The sequence below is a fragment of the Malurus melanocephalus genome, unplaced genomic scaffold (assembly GCF_030028575.1).
Source record: "Malurus melanocephalus ecotype Western Australia unplaced genomic scaffold, MMel_1.1 scaffold_706, whole genome shotgun sequence".
In the NCBI taxonomy this organism is placed as follows: Eukaryota; Metazoa; Chordata; class Aves; order Passeriformes; family Maluridae; genus Malurus; species Malurus melanocephalus.
In genome coordinates this window covers 32,597-54,221 of record NW_026623938.1, presented here as the reverse complement: position 1 = coordinate 54,221, position 21,625 = coordinate 32,597, and the positions used below count along the sequence as shown (strand labels likewise).

At 40.6% G+C, this 21,625-nt stretch overlaps 1 protein-coding gene across 1 annotated transcript in view; it reads right to left on the bottom strand.

The window, feature by feature from the left end:
* LOC130584424 (maltase-glucoamylase-like) overlaps positions 1–20,458 on the bottom strand; it is a 38,089-nt gene extending 17,631 nt beyond the window's left edge. Inside the window, exons 1-24 of the mRNA XM_057384390.1 lie at positions 20,338–20,458; positions 19,566–19,639; positions 16,045–16,165; positions 15,859–15,968; positions 15,066–15,217; positions 13,579–13,750; positions 12,047–12,146; positions 11,313–11,425; positions 10,601–10,726; positions 9,981–10,112; positions 9,708–9,827; positions 8,962–9,075; positions 8,655–8,739; positions 7,910–8,027; positions 7,365–7,536; positions 6,637–6,753; positions 6,022–6,176; positions 5,675–5,759; positions 4,897–4,953; positions 4,414–4,538; positions 3,964–4,052; positions 2,634–2,683; positions 1,178–1,348; positions 568–717 (exon numbers count right to left, since the gene is read on the bottom strand). Of these exons, the coding sequence (XP_057240373.1) occupies positions 568–717; positions 1,178–1,348; positions 2,634–2,683; positions 3,964–4,052; positions 4,414–4,538; positions 4,897–4,953; positions 5,675–5,759; positions 6,022–6,176; positions 6,637–6,753; positions 7,365–7,536; positions 7,910–8,027; positions 8,655–8,739; positions 8,962–9,075; positions 9,708–9,827; positions 9,981–10,112; positions 10,601–10,726; positions 11,313–11,425; positions 12,047–12,146; positions 13,579–13,750; positions 15,066–15,217; positions 15,859–15,968; positions 16,045–16,165; positions 19,566–19,639; positions 20,338–20,458 (2,829 nt within the window). The remainder of the gene's footprint in view (positions 1–567; positions 718–1,177; positions 1,349–2,633; positions 2,684–3,963; positions 4,053–4,413; positions 4,539–4,896; positions 4,954–5,674; positions 5,760–6,021; positions 6,177–6,636; positions 6,754–7,364; positions 7,537–7,909; positions 8,028–8,654; positions 8,740–8,961; positions 9,076–9,707; positions 9,828–9,980; positions 10,113–10,600; positions 10,727–11,312; positions 11,426–12,046; positions 12,147–13,578; positions 13,751–15,065; positions 15,218–15,858; positions 15,969–16,044; positions 16,166–19,565; positions 19,640–20,337) is intronic.
* Positions 20,459–21,625: the final 1,167 nt, after the last annotated feature.

Sequence of the window (21,625 nt, the reverse complement as noted above, 5' to 3'; positions counted from 1 at the left end):
TCAGATTTAGATGGAGTAATTCAGTTGGAGGGACCCTCGAAAGTTCAACCCTGCCAGGGAACATTGCTCCAAAGTGTTTATTCATAATTAATAATATTAATAAATAGAACCATGGGTTAAAGAGCTTCACATAGGAGATTAAGGTTTGGGAATAGCTCTTTGATGTGGGTGCAAACAATTAAATTTACAACCAATTCAAAATTTTTGTGGAATTCAAGGATTTCCTCTCAAACTGAGATCCAGTTTGAYCTAAAATGTCCCTCAGTGGCTGTGAGTGATTTTGGGGAGGCAGAAGGGGCAGCTGAAGATGCTCTCCTACTTTTCCATAACTCCAACATTATTGCTTTTCATCTTTCAATCTTTCACATTTTTCCTCAACTTCTGCCATACTTTGGTAGAATTTAAATGGTTGTCAGCTGSTGAGGTAAATAAAATCCACCAGTAAATGCTCCCATTTTATTTAAATCTGACMGATCTCCCAGACTGCTTTTATTCTGTAGCCACCACCAAAAAGAATCTCTGATTCTGGAAATTTTTCTGTCTCTTTAGTTCAGAGAAATAACTTACTTCCCAGGTGCAGCCAAGTGCTTCACATTTCTCTTTTGTTGGATCAGGATTGGGATAACAATCAAACCTTTGATTGACATTCACTTTTAGTGTCCATTTGATTGTGTAAGATTTTCCCAGTTCAAGTTGAAGTCCACTTATGAGGGCAACCTTATATTAAATGAGAAAGAGTTGTTAAATGTCACATCCCATACAGTTTTCCTTCAGTCAGGAGAGGTGCTGGTCATCAAGAATAATACACTTAAAAATTGAGAACTCACCAAAAAAAAAAAATCCCAAAAACCTGTAATATTTAATACAATCTCACCTTTACAAAGACAAAAAACTGATATTTTTACAGATAAAATCTGAAAAATTAAGACACTAAAAAAAAAATGAAGTTAATCCCACAGGAATAAATACATGAACTAAACTGTCTGCTGCTCTGAGAGCATAACTTAGATGCACTTTTAAGCAGCAGAGTTGAATGCAATTGTACTTTTATTCTGTAATAAAATTCCCATTGTATTCCATTGGAACAGCATTGGCACTGAGCACTRTCCTGTGCAATATATAAAATAAGGGTGGTGTTATTTTAAATATGTTTCTCATTTTCCTGTTACTGCATTACCTTTTTCACAGGGTCATAGGCGAGCTGAGGGGGATAACCTGGCCCAGCATCGTTTGGAGACACAGAAACAGATGCTATTTCCTGGGGCAATCCAAATATCTTGATCACCTCRAATTTCAGGTTGTTTGTATCGTTGTAATTGCTGTGTGTGGCGGTCACTTCTAGCACGTTCTGAAAAATAATAAATAATAGAGTGGTCATATTCTTATTTTGAAAATCTGCCCAAAAATCTTCCTGATTTAACTTCTTTTTTCTGTGAATAGTTTCACATTGTAGCATAAATAAGCCAATATCTTGTCCCGCACAAATTAATTATTGCCCTGCTTTCTGTTATCACAATAAAGCTTTTCTACCATGTATAAATTCAACTTCAGAATCGAGTTTCAGCTTTTATTGCTTGCTTGGGAATTCAGGAAARGCAGGGCAGAAATCCCAGATAGGTGGAGTTTCTCACTGGGTTCCACCAACCAAAGATTCTTACTCTTGATATAAAAATACCTTTTCCATCCCATTCCATTAATTYTTTTTAGATTCAGAGTCCAGTCAGAGGAACTGCACCACAGCTATCCCACGTGTTAGAACTTCCTTATTGCTCCCCATGGGAGCATTCAGGTTAATTTTTAATTCAATGTCGTCACAGCCAAGTGATGATTTGASCACAGGAGTTTCAAACTCCAACAGCAGCCAGGCTGTCTTATCTACAAATGATCCTCTGATTCATTATGATTTTAAAAATAAAAATCCATGTGCTTTGCTCATGTTCCTCTGCGTTCTCTTGCTTGTTTTATGCTCTTCCATCATGGCGAAGGAATGAATACCTTTACCATATATTGTAATTATTATCATTATTATWATTATTGTACAATAATATGTTATGGCGCTATTTGCAGCCCTGCTTATGCAATCATTACCATCAATACTGGAGAAACACTCTAAGGACTCCACCATGACATTAATGAACCCTGCAAAGGCACTTTCACCTTCAAATAACACAATAAAAATTAACTCTGATATCATTTCTGAGGGTTCAGACAAGATATGGGTCTTCCTCACTCTTTGGAGAAGTTCAGCCATATTTTCACAGTTTAAAATAGATATTTTTTACCAATTCCCACTGTTTCGARAATCCCAAACACTCCATGCTCCTCCTTTTTTACTGTTTTAAATACCACTTATGCTTTAGAGCTCTCTTGTTCAGTACATCTTTTTGCTGAGTTTATTAATGAAATAGGAGTTCTTTAGATATTTGTATTAACTAGGAGAAAAAAAGACAACTGATTTCATCCCAGCTCAATGGCAGCATTTTAAACATGATTCCTCTTTGGCTTTGGCAAATATTTTGTTTCCCAGGGAATCTTACAATAGAATGTAAGAAGAAGAAAAAAAGAATGCTCTTGGAAAACACTGGATAAAAATCAAAACCGAAACTTAATACAATTTAAAATCAAATACTTACATTGGAAACTTTAAACTCATAGTAAATGTAGGCTTTATTCTCAATTGTACCTAAAAGGCAAAGAAAGAAATTACACCTGGARTGCAGAAAATAATGAAATTAAAACAGGGCTGTGCCCCTGCTAGAGACCAATAAATGTTAATTATCAGCACTGCATTCAAAGCTCCTCTAAGCAACTCAAATATTTACTAACATTTCTTTGAGGAACTGAAATTTCTCTTTTTCTTCCATCCTTTGGCCAGTCTCCCAGGAGATCTACATTTCCAAAGTTTCCAAAAATTCATTGAAATCAGCTTTTCTAAAACATAGTGGGTTTTATTTTACTGTTATTGCTAGTTAGCTTGTTATTGCTAGCTAGATATAAAAGTTTGGGTCAAAACTAATCCTCTAAAACAACCTAAATATGGATTGTTGATACAAAAATGATGATGGTGAAGATGATGAAGATGAGGACGATGATAAYAGCAATAATAATAACAACAAATATTAACAAATAGCAAAAATTAAATAGCAAATAGCAAATTATATATAATAAAAAKAAATAATAATGYCATAGAACAATAAGAGAGCAAGTAACACCTGATGTGGTCAGTCTGGCATTTTTTTCAATGTACAAATCCTGTCACTACAAGCCAATTGTAAATGGTTTCCCTGAAAAACTGCAGCCTGTGAGTTTTGGGCAGGCCATCAAACRATGCCATGTTTTACTGCTGTTTGGCAGCAGCAGCGAGGGCAGTAATGGCTTTGTTATTTTGGGCCAGAGGAGCCCATGGAGCTGTCACCSACCYGCRCAGCAGCCACCCCAGAACTGCCGTGTTTATGGCAGCAATCATCAGCTCAATCGCTGCTCTATTTCTGAAAAGCATCCCTGACTTTCACTGAATCCMAAAAAGCAAAGSYTKGRWRKTTTYCYKRRKGRWWRGRWTTKKKKKGKYCMMMARRAMWAWKRRKTKTWMMAGKKGRARGTGCAAAGTTTTAAAAYGTTGATGTTCAGATAYTGCCCATGGATGGGCAGTGGTTTGGCTAAATCCCAYGGGAAATCACCTGAATATCTAAAGATTTCTCCTGAAAATGAAAGRTTTGACCYTAAACTACAGGTTTGACCTTRAACTAGAAGTTTGTGTCTTTTTTCTTTACTTGTGTCRWATTAAATTGYGACTTTAATCTTAGTAATAGYCACAGTTTTCTACTTRAAAKTGATGYAAACCTTTTGATTTATGAGGAAGTAGTAGCAATGTGTTACACTGTTTTCTTTCCAGCAGGAATGTTGAAATTTGAACATATTAAAGATCTGTTAATCATATTTATTTCACTAYTGATGACTGCTCACCTGTGGATTCTCCATCATCCCAGAACAAATCCCCAGAGGCTTCGTAGTTTTCATCCAGGGCAATTAAGAGTCCCATTGGATTCTTGCGGCTGTGGAAAGAGAATTTATGTGTGTAACAAACATCTGAACAGCCTTAATGAATCCTCCATGGTCACATGAGGATGTGACACCCAGCAGGGTCACAACACTTTGAGAATTGCCTTAATTAAGTTTAATCATCGATTACTATTCGTTTTCACATAAATGGATTAAAATACACAGTGAGTTTACAAATTTCCATGCAAATAAACCACAGCTCCTCACTGAAGGTATGGAAGTGAGGTTTGGCTCCCAGCTATTCCCCCATTTCAAGGTAAAAATACAAAATACAACAGACTGCTGCTTATTTGTAACCTAAAAAGTCCTCAGCTGTGGGGAAAACCAATAAAAATATTCCATTTGGAAGCCTACCTCGCCACTGTGGTGTTGCCTGGCTGTTGAGCAGGGAAGATGTATCCTCCTCTGACGTGCAGCCCCATTTTGTCTGCTGGGGTTGGTAAATCGTGCCATAATTTCCTCATAAGGATTGGCTCACCCTTGATGACAGAGGTGGAAAAGAGAACAGGAATGTTGGATTACTCACTGCTGGGAGTGTTTGTTTGCTCAAGTTTTGAGCTTCATCAAAATTGTTCCTTATGAACAAAAGCTTAAGTGGTGTAAATATCTATGGGTTAATGGGCACACACAGGTAAAACAATTGCTTATTTTTCTGATTTAATGTCACAAATTTGAGTCTTCTCTTGAGGCATCGATTCTTGTGCTTAGCCCACCACCCTTCATGCCTTGTCTCCAAAGTAACCCCACAGACTTTCTTTTGGGCTGACCATCTTATTTCATCACATTCCCAGTTAGAAAATTATGTAAAATCCCATAATACCCCCTGCATTCCCTTACCGTGTCATAATCGTACCACACTGCATCAGGAAAGTACACACGGGTGCGCTCCACACCCTAAAAGAGAATAAAAAACAATTTATAATTCAGCTTAATCAAAGGAACTCAGTTTTGCAATAAAATAAAGTCCACTGTGAGGAAATCATCGATAATTCTGCACTTTGCTGTTCTCTTTCCTGGTGTTTAGGATGGTGCCCAGAGCAGGGAGAGCAACCCCAAACTCAATTCCTGCAAAGCTGCTGGGATGGAACTGAACTGTGCTCTGCAAAGTGGCAGCTCATGAAAGCCACCCAAAGTCACAACGCTTCAAACCCAGTGAATCAAAYCATACCCAAAAGCATCTCTAGATCTTCTTTATTTCCACATTTTTCGGGGCTGGCACCTTTCAGATTCTCACTTTCCCTCTCTGTATTTAACAAATGTTTTATGTTTCGCCGTGGCAGGAGAAATCATTATTTACAAGATTCTGCCACAGAATAAGGCAGAATATTTTTGTTTTCTTGTTGCACCACAGAGAAGCTGAAATGCAGCCAGAGAAGCTGGCTCCAAAGGAAATTCAGAGATGTGAAGATGAGGTAAAGCAGAATGAGACCAGATGTTTTGACTCCATAGAGGAGTGGAAAACAGGAATGGGATTAAACTGTGAGATTTTCCTTTTCAGCAGGAGTAAAAAATGGGCTGTGGGCTCTCTCACTGGAAGCAATAAATAAAGGAGAGGGAACTGGTGGCTGAGCATGGCCCATRGTTACGAGGCAGATCCCAAACCAGCCAAACCTACCGGCTCAAGAACAGGGGAAATCAGCAGCCCAGGGCCCCACAGGAACTGCCTGTCGATGCTCCACGTGGTTTCATCAGAGTAGAACCTGGATAAATGTGAAGGATAGAACAGGAACTGAGTTTTTGTGATCTACACCATCAGGGTACTGACTGCCCACTACAGAATGTTTATAAAAACCCCCTTCTGATTACACCAAAATGGGATTTCATTAATTGGGAAGTCATCTACACACATCCCAATGTGCATTTTCACAGGGTAGGTGCTTCGAAAGCCCCYCAGCCAAATCAAATGTGCCTGATTTTCCTGTTGGCCATAAAACCACCCCAGAGGSTGATGAACAGACTCACTCATGCAGCAGTGGCCTCACGACCGTGGCTCCGTAGCGGTGAGCTTTGTAGAGCAGMGTGTACAGGTAGGGCAGCAGAGTGTAGCGGATGTTCAGGTAGTGCTTGGAGCTGTTCACCAGCACCGAGTCGGCCCCAAACACAGCTGGATCTTGGTCCTGGAAGCAAAAATCAGACATTATCATTTCCAKGTTTTCAAAAATTCTGTGCCAAAGGCTTGAAAAGCTGTTTAAGAGAGGCTGGGGCTCAGTGGGGCAGCCCAGCTCTGGCTTTTCCTTTCTGGTCCCGTCCTGTCCCTCTGTGCTGTTTGCCCTGCACATCCCTCCTTGTCCTTCAGGGTTACTCCAGGATTCCTCCTGGCAGTCAGRCTCATGCCAGGGGGCTCCCAGGAGCCGGTTTGATGGCTCACACATACCTCAGTGCAWCCAATATTTATAAAACTGTCACCAAAGCAGTGTATTCTCAATTAACCCTTCTGAAACYCAGCCTCTCACACCTCATATTTCATAAAGACAATTCTGTTTTCAAACTGCTCAGTGACAGTAATGATTATAGAGGTGATATAAAAAAAAAAAAAAAGGGATTGCATCACATAAATCCACAGAAAGCCCAACTTACCACAAAACCTTCGCAGTTGTGGTTCCTGGAAAATGGGTAAAATGCTCCCACTTGGGTCCATCGTCTGCACAGCTCTTCTGTGGTGTTTTCACTGAAACCACAAATATCTGCTCCAATCTTAAAAGGAAAAAAATAAATCAGAATTTGTTGGCTGTACAGTGTTCTGCACCTTGAAAGGTTCAACACATTTGTTGTACCTTTCTTCTTTCAAATCCAGCCATGCTGTCAAAAAAAAAAATTTAAAAAAATCAAGCTGACACCTCATTAAAACTGCCCATCAATCTGATTCTCCCAAACTTTTACCTTTCTCATTGGTGATAATATGCATAGAATGGGGAAAAGCCATCAAAACCATTGAAATTTAAATAATAAAAAGGAAATGGGCTATTTCACTTTCCAAATGGATGTCTCTAATTTGAAATAAGAAAACCAGGAATCGTTTCACTCATTCCTAACTCATGATGAAACATTACTAGAGAGGTAGATTGGGGTATATAAGATAATATGTTTGTTACTACAAACATCTCTCTCACCACAGCCACAGAAGTCAAAATAAATGGCCTAAATCAAAATGGGATAATTGAAAGGAAATGTGCAAAGGAGAGTCCTAAAAAGGGTTCATTTTGAGGTGACAGTGTAAGTGGTTCTTCAGAGAGTGTTTGGCTAAATAATCTTGGTTAGATGATCCATTATCTGCTTTGAAAGGATGACACAAAGCGATATCCTACGTAAGGAATTCCGAAGAGATTGAACTCCAGCATCCCAGGGATTGCCCATCTCAGCTGATCCCACGTGGCTGCGTTGTCCCCCAGCCAGTGACCCGAGTACTTCCCCGACCCTGCAAATGTCGACCTCGAAATCAGGAAACTTCTCTTTCCAGGAAAGACCTTCTCAATGGCTCTGGAAAGGAATGAAATCRGAATTATRGGGAGGAAAAAACAGCTCAGACATKGAYAATTCTGTATAAAGCAGATATATACTGATCTGCACTGATCATTCATCACAGGGATGGGGACTCCTTTGCAGGTGTGTTTTAGCAAAGTTTGAAATATTCATATGAAATAATCTTTTTACACAGCTCTGACAGCCAATTTGTGGCTTTTCCTACCAACCCCAGGCTGTGTATTTTGCCTTGGCTTAATTGGCTTAAACCAAACACAGCATTTCCCAGGAATCTCATTCCTTCAGGAGTCAAAGTCCATGGTGCTTTGGAAAGCGCAGCACATGGACTGTTCCTAAACCTTTCTTTGGGATTTTAGGATGTTTTCCTTACTTGTGACTGGATAAGATCATGGAATATCCATAGAGATTGTGGACATCATACTGCTTCCCCCAGTTCTGCACTGCATCCAGGCAAACCGTCTTGGAATACATGAGCCTGTCAAGAATTCCTTGAAGAAAGGAATAAAATCAGCACTGTTAAGTTATATCTAATAATATATTTATGTTTATATTTTTATTATTAATATTTCCAAACTTTTCTTCATTGCTGATTTATAAAATCCAAGCCCCTTTTTTTCTYTTTATTCTTGCATTCAGGCAGTTTAATTACTCCAAACCCAAAATGCTGCTCTTGGCTTGATTGCTCTTTGCTCTGTGATATTTCCACGCCYGATATTTCCACTCTGCACCCACCCAAGGAGCTGAGAACTGTGCTCTGAATTCCTGAATCACCATCTGCCAACACGCTGGCAAAGGTTACTTAAACCTGCTATTAATACAAACTGTGAACTCTGTGCTGGTTCTAMAAATAACTCAAAAACTCCTGATAGTGCAGGAGGCTCGTTACCTTTTCAGACATAATGAAGGCAATGACAGTATGCACTAATTATTTGACAAAAAAGGCAGCTCTATAAATCACTGAAGGATACAAATGCTAGCACATCAATATTATCTTCTGCCAGTAGCAAAGTCCAAACCCCACCCATAAGAACAGCATTAAAATTATGTTGTMTCCTTGAAGGCAATTAATATTTCATTTGATAATTTATTATTCTGCTTAAAGTAGCTGGGCTTACTGGGAGTATAAGGAGGGTAGTTTAATTCATTCTGTGCACAGCCACGTTTTGAGCCTTGAACAAAGTTGCACACTTCATTCATGTCCTGGAAAGGAAAGATGCAGGGTGGAATAAAGCTGCCTTAAGTAGGTTTCCCAAAAAAAAACCCTTCCATTCCATTCTGTTATCCTTGAAGGATTTATTAATAGCAAATATCTCCTTTCTGACAATAAAAATACTTTTCAATTCAATAAAAATTTAATGTAATAAACCTTGCTATCACCAAAAAAAAAAAATTAAATAAATAAATAAAAATTGTGTTACTCACAATCCAGAGCCCATCATAGGGCACCTCATCGTGGTACAATTTGCATTCTTCTGCCCACCAGTTCGTGCATTCAGGGTTGGTGAAGTCYGGGAACACCGTTTCCCCTGGCCACACCTGGAATATTCAAAAGGAAATAGTTAATTACACTTTGAGTGGGAATAAAAAGAGTTTCTAGGATCATAGATCTGCTCAGGTTGGACACAGAAAGAGTCAGAATTTAACTTTGGATTTTTCAATTCTTTTTCTTGCAAGTCCTACAAGAAACAATACACAGCTGAGAAAATTCTCAATATAAGTTAAGGTTATAAATGAAAAGGATAATGTGGGATCAGGCTCTTCAGTTGCCTCTGGAAATAAACAGGAGCTGGCTGATGAAWTGTCCCTTGAGCCTTAAAATTACCATTTAATGTAAAAAAAAAAAATAGTGTTAATGTAAACAAAATTAAGGGTTGATGTGAACAAAGGTAATTTTAATTGCAATTTTAATTCTGTTTTTCTTTCAAAAAAGAAACACTTAAAATATTAATTCAGATGCAAAATCAAGGAAAAAAATACCTTTTTAATGAAAAATTTGAAAAAAAGTTGAGGATTTGAAAAATTTGAAAGAAAGGTTGAGGATTATATTCTATAAGCGACCTTACAAAAATTGCTCTCACTAGCAGAAAAGTCCCCTGAGGGAAATYAAATCATAGCAGGGACAACAGATCAAGTTCCAATGTGTAGAACCACAATAAAACCACAATTACCTCCCCAATCAATGGTGTTGTTCCATCTGGTTCGTTAAYCCAGACTTTCCTTTCCGTTCCCCTGACGTAGCTTCCATAGGGACTCCCATCAGCCAGATTCTGGGTGCTAATAGCAGGATCCTAAAGAAATTAGAAAACAGCCAAGAAAAAAGAAATCAGGATATTCCATCAATTATGACAGGCTATGATTGAAAAAATTACTTAGAAGAATAATAATAAATAACTGAAATGAAGGTGTTTATGAGGGAAAAAAAAGAATAATTAAATGCTTACCAATATGATGATGTATTTTTGTCCATAGTCATGCAGATCAGCTGCAAATTGAGGGAGGTCTTTAAATTTCACTTTGTCATAAGTAAAATCCTTCCTTGCCTCCATGTAATCAATATCAATGACTTGGGCATCCTGAAAGGGAAGGGAGTTCAGCTTTTCCGTGAGAAGTGAYGGGTAAAGTTTTTTATTAGTCCATTTTCTTCCCAAATATTAGCTTAATATTAAGGTTTTTTATTCTATTGAAGGCATCATGTGCGTGTCCCGTAAAATCTAATTTTAAAAGTTAATTGTACTTTACCTTTGGCTGTCAAATAAGAATAATATATGGTCCCATAACTATCCATAGGACAGTGAAAAAATACGTTTAATGAGAAGAAAAATGGATGGAGTTGGAAAGAATAAAAGAAAAAATATTACAACCAACTGCTTGAATAAATCTTACTGTGGTTAAGCCTCACCACATTTCATGGTCTGATAATGACATTCCATGGTCTGATAACGGGTCTGACATCAAAATACACAAAACCTCTGACACCACCCATTTCCCAATCCAAACAGATGGAAAATGAACCCATTRTGGACACCAGGATTTCAGCCCCCTGCCCAAACCCCATACTCACGTAGGGCAGCCCAATGTCTCTGTTCCTCTTCACCACCTCCTTCACCTCGTCCAGGGAGCTGTATCCGTATCGGCTGAGCTGGAACCCCAGGCTCCAGTAGGAGGGCAGGGCTGGCAGTCCCACAAGCTGCCAGGGGACAGCAAAAACCCCAYGTGATGTTGGACAATTTGTGCCACCTCAGCCCCTTTCCCCCACCCCCATTCCTCAAATCTGCTGGAACACCACACATGAAACGAGCAGCTCACTCCCATACTCAGTATTCTGTCCCTACTATTTATTTATTTTAGGAATTACCACTATTTTGGGACATGTTTTTTTAAGTATCACTGGAACCTGAGCAGGTCTCAAGAAGAGCAAAAGGCACCCAGTGAAATCTTATGATCATAAAATCCGGACATCCTATAAACACACTGTATAGCCCATAATATTACCATATGAACAGGATGTATAGCATAACACAATTTATATATTTATACATTACATATAATGAAACATAATTTGTCCTTATGACATAAGCAAGGAAACATAAATTGTTCAAGAGATCATCTCCAGCCCTAATGACCATGATGCGAATTACAGATTATTGAATTCTGSAGTTTTTGAGCCTCGATTGTCTCCACTCCAGCACCCAGAGAAGAAAAATATTATAAAATAAATCCCAAGCACTTTAAAGAAAATCTGTTCAATGCATAATCCCTGAGGGTGAAGGTACCTGCAGGTACTCCTGGACCACTTGCTCTGGAGAGTCCCCCAGGAARATGTAGAAATCCAGGATGCCCCCGATGGTTCTGTAGGTCACGGCTGGAGCAGGCTGCACCACAAACTCTGCCAGACAAGAGTACACAAAAACAGCTCTGAGCAACAGGAAACTCTAAAATAGCTTTATTGTTTTCAAATGGATTATTAGAGAGTTTACTGGAGTAAAAACCACAAAATGCCTGAAGAACCCAAAACCATGAATTGGACAGAGAAGGGGAAATCAGGTAATTCTTTATGTGTCCATATTTCCATTCCYTCATATCCTACAGAGAAGAGGATCAGAAGAAATCCAAGGTTTGAACCTTTTATCTCCTAATTTTTAGTGCAACTTTCCAGCCTCAAGCAGAGCTCTGTAAATATAAATAAAAGAAGGGACTAAAGGACATTTACGTCCAAGTCTTGTTCACTACAAATTTAATCYTTTATTCCAGCACACACATGTACAGGCTTTGGATAAGTTTCTGCCATGGAAGATTTCCAAAAAAAATCTTCTATTTAACTGGGAGTTACCCACTGCTTGCATTGTGTGTGGGAAATACTGTTAAACACAGGGTAACGGGGCTCTCAGATATCTGGGGGTGTTTTTAAGAAGGGACATCTACATCAGTTCAGTTCTGATCACAACCCAATAGATAATTTTAACAGAAATTTAACTGCACTGCTCAGCCACAGAGAAACCTTCCTTACCCATGGCATTGCTGTTCATCAGGAAAACACCAAAGGARGCTCCAGTGTTGTCTTCCAAGCACAGGAAGAAAGTTTGGACTCCATATAAATTATCCATTGCCTAAAATAATAAAGGGAACAGGAAAGCTCATTAAAATCTAACAGGATCTGTTCTGGAAYATTTCAAAATATATAACAGGTGGAACTTGAAACTTCTCAAAATAGAGCAAAAAMCAAAAATTTAAATCCTGCCACTTCYCTGATTTAGATGTTCTGTTTYTCCTGGTGTTATTCTCCTTTATTTCCCATTAAAACAAGAGTTTCCCCAATAAATAGAGAGCAGCTCTGATGGATTTCCAGGCAGGCTGGCAGATATTGCAGCTCTGTTTCTGGGGAATGAATGTGCTCATCAWGGAGAACTTGTGCTCCCATCCCCTCTCACCATAGATTAGATTTTACATCTAATTTTACATTAGATTTTGCATCTAATCTACATTTCTATTAATCCTGCAAGGTGATAATTTTGATGTCTAATCCATGGAAATAGGAGAGTGCCTTGCTGCTTTGTCATTTCCTTGCTAATATTTTTTTTTTTAATTTCTGTTGTTATTCTTAGCAACAAAACCCCGTAGAAATGCTAACTATTGTTGCAATAGTTCTATTTTTTTCTCCTGAAAAAGCAAATCCAGTTCAAATGAACRGGAAACAGAACCTGAGCAATTTGAGATCAGCCTAACTTAGCTCTGTTCACTGTTCTTTTATCTTAATGAGCCTACACTCAGTGGAGCCMTTCAGTGAAGAGCTATCTTCAAACCAGACAAAAGAGTGAGAGRGAATCTCAAGACAATGGGTACAAATTCCAGATTATTAATTAACTCCACACAGCCATCTCACCCTCTTGTTTCTGCCAGTATCATTCCTATTGCAGCAGAAAAAAAGTTCTTTCTCAAAGCAGGGAATTGCTTTACAAAGCAGAGGTAATGGTGAAAATAAACTTACAATTATCAAAAAATGGGGATGACAAAAACTGTTTCATAAAGGGACWGCCAGAAAAACGATGGAAACAAGTAACAGCTAACAGACATATTTTTTTTCTGGAAAGAGCTGTTGAAGAGAACTTTTCCATCATTTGAGAACCACGAGGGTGTCCCTGAAGCAACCTGGCCCATCTGAACTAAACCCAACACACAGCAAAGCACCAGGGCACATCGTTGTTTTTTAGTGTGTTATTTATTCTGATTATCAGCAGAGGCCTGAAGACTCATCTATCAAGGTTTATCCTCTGATTTYCCCCTGCTCACCAACACAAAAGGAGAATCTTAGCATGAAATTGGGGCTAATTCCAGCCTTGTTTATCTGRTTTTAYTAAYAGAAATACAGTTSGAATCAAACACAAAAATCAGGGAACATCTACCAGTGCCACTGAGCTTTCACGGACAACATGCACTGCCTGAAAAATCTGTAAGGAAATAGTGGATACACKGGTGTGATCACTGCCTGAGAGKTTTGGGTTAGAGAGCTGCAAAAAAYGAGGGGAAAACCCCCAAACTCACTGCAGAAGGGCCAGTGTCCCTGCTGAACATAGGCCAGGTCTTCCAGTTGACGTCGTGCTGGTACTTCTTGTGCACGTGCTCGCCCACGCCGTAGATGTTGCTGCTGGGCAGTTTGATGGAGAGCTGCAGGAACTGGTCAGAGTACAGCAGGGGACCAATGGTCGTGTCAAACCTGGTGGAGAGGGGCAAGAAWAAAGGGGGAAAGGAAGAGTTTTAACAAGAATTTGTCGAAAGAACAGTTTATGCTCCTTTTAGCCAGAGCTGGATGACAGAGTTGGGGTTTCACCCAGATCTTTCAGGTTTTCTTCCAATTGTTGGTGGGATCAGAACTCTCTTTTGGGGCCTCTGGTGGGACAAATGATGATGGAAAAGCACAGAGTTTGCCAAAATCCTGATTATTCTGATACTGAACTATCACAGCTCAAGTCCCCACTTGTCCTTTCATAAAGAGGCCTCTCTTTTGTTGGGCTGTTTAAGAATTGGGGTAAAATCAGTGATTTTGTGCAAATGAATTTTTCAGGGATTTATCTCTGAGGGGCTGCCCACAGTAGAAACAGTTTCCTTTGAGATACTCAAAGTCCAACATCGCTGTCATTTTTTTCTCTAGAGACCCAAATGCAAATGCTTTTATTAGATTGGACAAAAGCCTAAGAAAAAYGTAGACAATATTCCCAGGAGTTGTTTTAACACGGTTCTACAGGTGTCCAGTCCCCCTTCCTGTACCTGTTTAATCAGTCAGGCCCCACTGACTGCCAAGCCCATCTTCTGTGCCCTCTGTGCTTGCAAATCAATCATTGCAAAGGACTCCAGACAAGAAAACAATACTAATAAGAACAAAAAGTAACCTTCAATTAATTAAACTTGAAGCCTTGATAATCCAGGTAACCCAGCCCTGTGACAGGTAATCATTGCTGGCTGATTTAATAATTATGTTCATCCTGACACTTTCCCTCTCTGAGGGCACTTGGACACCTGTAGGTTGGTGAGTTTAGCTTATTTATTTTTAGAACCTAAATGGGATAAGAGAATTCAACGTTCAAGCTCATTAAATATTTTACACACAGCCTGACACGATCAGCTACCCTTGGATACCAAAGGTCTAAAGGGCACCCTGATTTTGGGGACTCCAAAGGGCGTCCTGATTTTGGGGATTCCAAAGGGCACCCTGATTTTAGTGATTCAGAACTCCAGCATGATTGTAGCGAAGGAGATAAAAGCTGCAACGAGGAGTTTCCCCACATGGTTTGAAGCATTGGCACAGAGTCCCTCAGCCCATAAAAATTCCCCACATTGAGATGAGGGAAAGTGCTCAGAGAGCCACACCTCGAACAGACAGAGCTTCCCTTATGACAGACTTTGCTCCCAGGAGTCCTTGAGGGACATCCACCCATCAAAAGGAGGGAAGAGGTGGACTCTGTGTGGCAGGACAGCTCCCAGTGGCATTCAGAGAGCCCCAAGTGTCCCCAAGTGTCCCCAGCAGCACTCACAGCACGCGGCCCTTGCTGGCACGGGTCACCACGATGCCGAAGGGGTCGTGCCGCAGCTCCACRTTGTAGTTGGGGTTGGGGGCTGCCGACCCCGTGAAGGGCTGCACGTGCTCATGGGGAACCTCGAACCTCTGCGCCTTGGGGTCGGTGAGCTGCACACATTTACACAGCACAAATGTAAGCCCTTTACAAACTGATCCCCACTTCGAATATTTTACAGCATTTACATGTAGTTCTGACTCAGGGATTTCCATTCCTATCCCAGCCTCCTCTTCTGCTTTTATTGTTATTCGCTTTCAACTTTAATTACTCATTCTCTGCCATTTTCCTCAGAATGTCTGACTCAGTGTTTCCATGGCTCACCAGGAACCCACAACAGCCCAAAGCCTCCCTCAAACCCCACATATACTGCACAAACTATGGAGCTTTCCATTGAAAACACAAATCCTTGGAAAAGCTAATGATGTCTGTCAAGATGATTGGGAGATGGGACCGGGCCATAAATAAAAAGTAAATAAATGCATTTATGCCCGAAATCTTCCTGTGATGAGGACAAATGGCAGAGAAGAGGAAAGCTGAGCTTTTCAAAGGTCTCGGTGATTTTCCATGCAGGATTCCCACCGTGCCAAGAGCCCATTAACCCAAAGCATTGCTGCAGCAGGGAGGGCAATGAAAGGAATTCAATGGAAATTATGACAGTGCTGCAGAAGGACCAACCCAGCCCTCCCTGCACAGCCAACCTCACATCCCACAGAGAARACGACCCTTGGAGCAGAGCAGGACGAAGGCTGACCTTGAATCGGAAGCGGTTAGCGGTCTGATACTCTCCCGTGAGCAGCACRGTCTGGATGTCGTTCCCGAAGAGGGAAGGGGATGGCAGCCTCTTCAAYGTGGCCTCAAAGCCTTGGGAGAAAAACCCCAGGAGTTGTGTGGGATGGGACATGAGGGGGTGGGGATGGGGGGCTCACCCCGAGCTCACCTGCCTGCGTGGATCTCTGGGARCCCTTCACCTTGTAGCCGTGTTTCGGGGAGAAGAAGCACCAGGGCACGCTGGTGTYGCTCTGGGGGCTCCAGCAGCAGCCACGCAGGGAGCAGGTGCTCTGAATGGGGACAGCAGGGCACAAATTAACAAATTAACATCTGATTTTACACAAATCAACCCATACCAGACCAGCTAAAGTGCACATGGAGTGCTTTGCACCCCAAACATTCAATAATATCTGCAAGCAGATCAAATCCTCCTGTGAAAAACCCTACTGAGCAAACTCAGTGGCACAGAAYAACTAAAGAGAGTTTTTTCTGGTTCAGAGTCAACTTGCTTATTGGACAAGCATTCTTTCTTAAACCACAAGATCCACAGGTAAAATAAACATTTTAAAAGAATTACTGAAACATGTAAGCTGTGACAGATCCTGCAGATTCTGACCAGCAGTCACACACTGGAGAGGGGGTAAAATTTACTGTGGGATTGACATGCAATAAACATCTAGATATGCATGATTGAACACTGTGTATAATAACTACATTTTAATATAATTTTCCAATATCAGAAAAGCTCAGGCTCTTTCTGCAGAGCTTCAAATTAAGATAAATCAGTTATTTAAAAAGAWAATCAACTAAACAACAAAACCCAAAAATAAACCAGTTTGAAACCTCTATCYCAGTGTAGTGGCACCAACCTTTACTCTCCCATTCATTAGTTTAATATACTGAAATTCCTTTGCTTTGCTGTTAGAAATTAACTTGCTCATGTGCTCTGTGTGTGAGCTTTATGCTTGGAGATAAGATTTGGACAATTYATCTCTAAGTTTCCACCCATTTTCTCACCTTAAACTTCCATTCATTACTTGGGGCGAAGTGCAGTGGYAATACAACTCTCACTGAGAGCAAAGGGTGACGTCCATCAGTGATCCCAGGTATCCAAATTCAACAAGGACACCTCCAAAACCTCACCTGCCCACTGCCAGAAACTCTTTCTGCCTTCATCTGATTGAGCTCAAATGCTTTTGGTATTTGTGATAAATATTTACAATACTCTGCAGCTGAAAATAGGTAGGCACTGCCCAAAATCTTCATTGCTGCTGTCCTTGTTTTGGGGTTAGAGAGCCCAGCCTGGTCAGTTTATTTTCAAAGCCCAATTCTTTCCAGAGCCTCTGAACAGATAAAAGAAAAGGCAGCTCCAGCCCAGCAATCAGGTACTGAAGGAAGCCCCAAGGGAGCTCACAGAGCCACTGGTTTGGGGAGTCTCAGTGCATTTATTAGATAGTGCCTGCACAGAGCCCAGGAATCGCTCAAAATGACCCAAAATAAATCCCAAATTCACGAAACAGGTAAATGTTTGTCTCTCTGCCATGGATTYGTCCCATCAGAAAATGCTTGCTGTCATTTTCATCAGGGTCTAAGACAAAAACATGGTTCAGGAGAGACGCAGGGACTCATTGTCCCCCCACTATGACACACAAGTTGATGCCCTTGGTAAGGCTRTGAAAACCCAGGCTCCCTTTCCATCTCCCCAAATCCCACTAAAACTCCCCATTTCCCCTTTTTTACTGTTGCAGAGTAAAGGAGAGGAAGCACTGACTTCTCCAAGATCACAGCTTTATTCTCTTACTTAATTTCCTTYATATATAGGGGAATACCCTAAATATACAAACAGATTTCCTATCTCCATCCTCTTCTCCCTTCCTAGGCCAGTGACCATCCCATTAAAACCAGAAAAAACTGATTTTCCTAAAACCTGGCRGCTCAAKCATCCACATTCCCAGCYTCCTAAACACCCTTTTCTCTTCCCYAGCCATTTCTCCCGAATACTTCTCAACTATTTCCAGCAGATAYTTCCCAGTCCAGTGATATTTTCCCAGCTGGATCTTTTCCTGGCAGTAACCTGTCACTGGTGTGAATAACGAGGTGATCCCTGCAGGGCTGTAAAAACAGCACAGTGGCTACCAACAGCCAGGGAAGCCAAGGCTGGATTGGGAACAGCCCTGGATAAGAGAAAACCCTTTACACTGTAAATCTATTTATTTTCTTTCTTTTCTTCCTTCCTTCCCCTTTCCTTCCTTTATTTACTTCTATTTTCTGCAATCCCACTCATTTTCTGGCTCCATTCTGGATATCTTCAGTGAAACCAAGGCACTGAACCTTCTCAATCAGCTAAGCCACATCCTCATTKCCCAGCTGCTGTTTGTTCTGAAAGCCATCAGTACACATGGCTGCAGAAGGGTGAGGTTATTCCATGCAGGTACCTGTGTTTTACAGCTCTGCTGTACTGGTGAAACCTGACACAACCAAATCATTTCCAGGGAAAAACGTGCACGGGAGTGACTGGAATCACTGGGATGGGACTCTGCACCTCCCAGCTTTCCTCATGTAGTAAAGGTGATGTTTATCTCTAGCCCTAGGAAATTTGCTGCCTGGTCTTCACTGATATTCAGGAATCATTTATTTTGCCTCTAATTCCAGATCAGGTACCCTCAGCATCCCAATTCTCATCTCCTTTTCTACCAGGATCCACAATTTGAGTATTTTTAATCCTTTCTCCCCCCAGCCTTGCAGCTGCCACCAGAGCTGTTCCCTCCCTGCTTGAGGATTGCAGCACTGCACGTGGGGTGAGCAGTTCCAGGGCAGTAATTACACATTTCAATGATCTGCACAGCTTCTCCTGCACATTCCTGGGGCAGGGAAGGAACCCAGGCAGTCAAGAAGCAGGCTGTGATTTGAACCTTTCCTAACCTGTCCCCTGCAGGACTTTATTGAGCTACACATCATAACAAAACCCACGGCAGGAGAGGCTCTAACAACAGCCAGCTCTGGAATTAGAGGGGAATTTCCTCTGAGGTTCAGACAGCTGGTTAACAATTTTTATATGTCCATGAATGACAGAAATAACCCTCATCACACTGGGTTTTTCTCCTAAGCTGCACCTCTCCAAACCAAAGAAAGATGCCAGGCATCCAGCAGAAAACAAGAAAATCCATAATAAAAATGAAAAAAAAAAGTATTTCAAGACTGTTATAAAATAGTATAATTTTAAATGTAAGAACACTGAAAAATAAAGGCCATCATAAAATCATGGAATGGTTTGGGTTAGAAGGGACCTTCAAGATCACCTCATTCCACCCCCTGCCATAGGCAGGCAAACTTCCACCATCCCACATTGCTCCAAGCCTCATCCAGTCTGAGATGACTCTTTTGAAATAAAACTGTCCAGAATAATTTAAAAAAAAAAATTACTTTTTATGTTTTACAACTGCTTGATGCCTGGGTAATTTTGCCTGTTGCCACCTCTCCCCTAAACCAAAGAAATCACACCTTCTGTCAATGGGCTGGAATGGCTGGACAGGAGCTGAACACCTCTGCAAATATTGGGGCAATCACGGATTTAAAAAGGTTAAGAAAAATATCTGATCTAGTAGAGTTGCATTTTAAAGTTACATTTTTTTTTTTTTAATAAGCAGGAGGTTTTATGAGATAAAGTCAATTTTCTAATATTTTCCAGACCTTTGTTGCTAATTGATCGGGGATGCAGTCAATTCTCTCTTCTRTTGGTATCTTCTGACATTGTGGATAAAAATCTGTCAGGGAAATAAAGGAAGGGTTATTGCCAGGATCTCTAAACTGCAGGAATAACTTGAGTCCCTCTGGACCCAGCACCTCCTTCTGCTGCTCCTCACCCTCCTGCACCTCTAACAGCACCATGGATTCAAATCCCTATAAAACATTGCTTACAGGATTTATTTTGACCTTTGGAAAATGGCTCACAATGAAGTGACAAYTCCACATCACAGTTTTTGAGCATGTGGGTGATATTGATAATTTCAGTGTCACAAGTTGTTCCTGATGTATCAATACATCAGCAAGAAACACTGTGGGATTTTAGGATTATAATGTATGTTCCACACAATTTGGCTGTTCCTACATGGAGTAGGGATCAGGGAGACCTTTTTGCAGTGTCATCTTGTTTTATACTCCAAAAAAATTCAAATTATCAGAGCTCTATATTCCAAAAGAAAGTCCAGTAATGGGAGGGAGAGATAAAAGACTTTCCATGACAATAAATCCTGAGTCACACCGTTTATTACGTTCATAACCGGTGACTTTGATTGCATTATCCATAGGAAGGGAAGGACTGGCCATGATTCACTTTTGGATAAGGATAAGAACAGAACTGAGTCAGAGCAGAGCAGATCCCACTCAGGGTTGGATATTGGACATTCCCAGCCTGGGGAAGCAATGAAGTTTTCAAACAAACTCMATTTTCAAGAAAACTGACCTGGACTTTTCACCCCGGGCTGTCCTGTTGCCATCAGCCCGATGAGGACACAGAGGACCACGGTCACCAGGGAGAAGAGGACAATCAGGCTGAGCTCCAGCCCACTGAATTTCTTCCCCATCTAGAAACCCAGAAAAATCCCATTGGTAAATGTTAAACACAAATAACAGCTTTGAAATTCTATAGATTTCTTTACTGATTTATTAAATCAGCAACATTTATGAATTATTCAGGTTTAAACCAYATCRCCTAATCCTGATGCTTAAATAAAAKGCTCYTTAAAGACTATGGGCAATAAATCTCCAGTTCAGGATCACTCACCCAGCACAGATTATGAAATTATTACACTGAAAATGTATTTTGCTCCCTGGAAACCACTTAACACAGAGAGCAATTTACTCCTGAGATTAACCATGGAGTTTCCTACAGGTTACTAAGATTCCTGAAACTGAAAACAAATAAAATATTGTYCCMCTTTTTCCTTTTWCTYCTTYAGAGCAAACACACATCTGTTCTGTTTCATTTGTTCAAAGTGTACTTGAGACAAGCCCCAATAAACTCTGAGAGCATGTTCAGAACATGTGGGGAAGGCGAGGCAGAGGGAACAGAGGTAAATTGTTTATTTGTTTAGTGGGAGAGCAGCTTGTGAGAAGGCTCATGGCACAGTGGCTCCCAACTGAAATGTGGGAGAAYAACTCAATGGAGTCAGTGCCTTAAAAAAGTTGTGAAAAACACGAGGTTTTCCCAAATTCCTTTTAAATTTTTTTGGTGCCCAAGGTGTGCTGTGCCCAGCAGACTGCACACCTGGCTCAGAAAACCCAGAACCATTAACACCGAGCTGTTCAACAGCAATCAAATGGATTAAAACCAATTAAAACTAATTAAAACCAATCTCAGCAGCCAGATCAATACACACTGGGAGCTACCACTGCATTCAGCTTTTGGTTAAGAGTATTTAACCTCATAAAGCAGAGTTAAATGCAGAYAAATTGGTTCTTTGTAGYTGAGAAAGTGWGAGAGCACCTGTGCATTGCACTGGCACATCAGAACACTTTAACACATTTTAGTGATGACCTGAGTGAATTACTGATTTTTCACAGGAGTGAAAAGTACTTTAGAATAAACTATTTTGTGCATGAAATAACAGTTTAAATCATTCTATGCTCCTACTGCCATTTTAATCCATCACCCTCCCTCTATCCAACCTAAAAACCCCTTTTGCTGTGTTGCCCCAGATGATGCAATCCTAAATAAAAAAAAATCTAATAAGCATTTTTCTGAAAAGTAA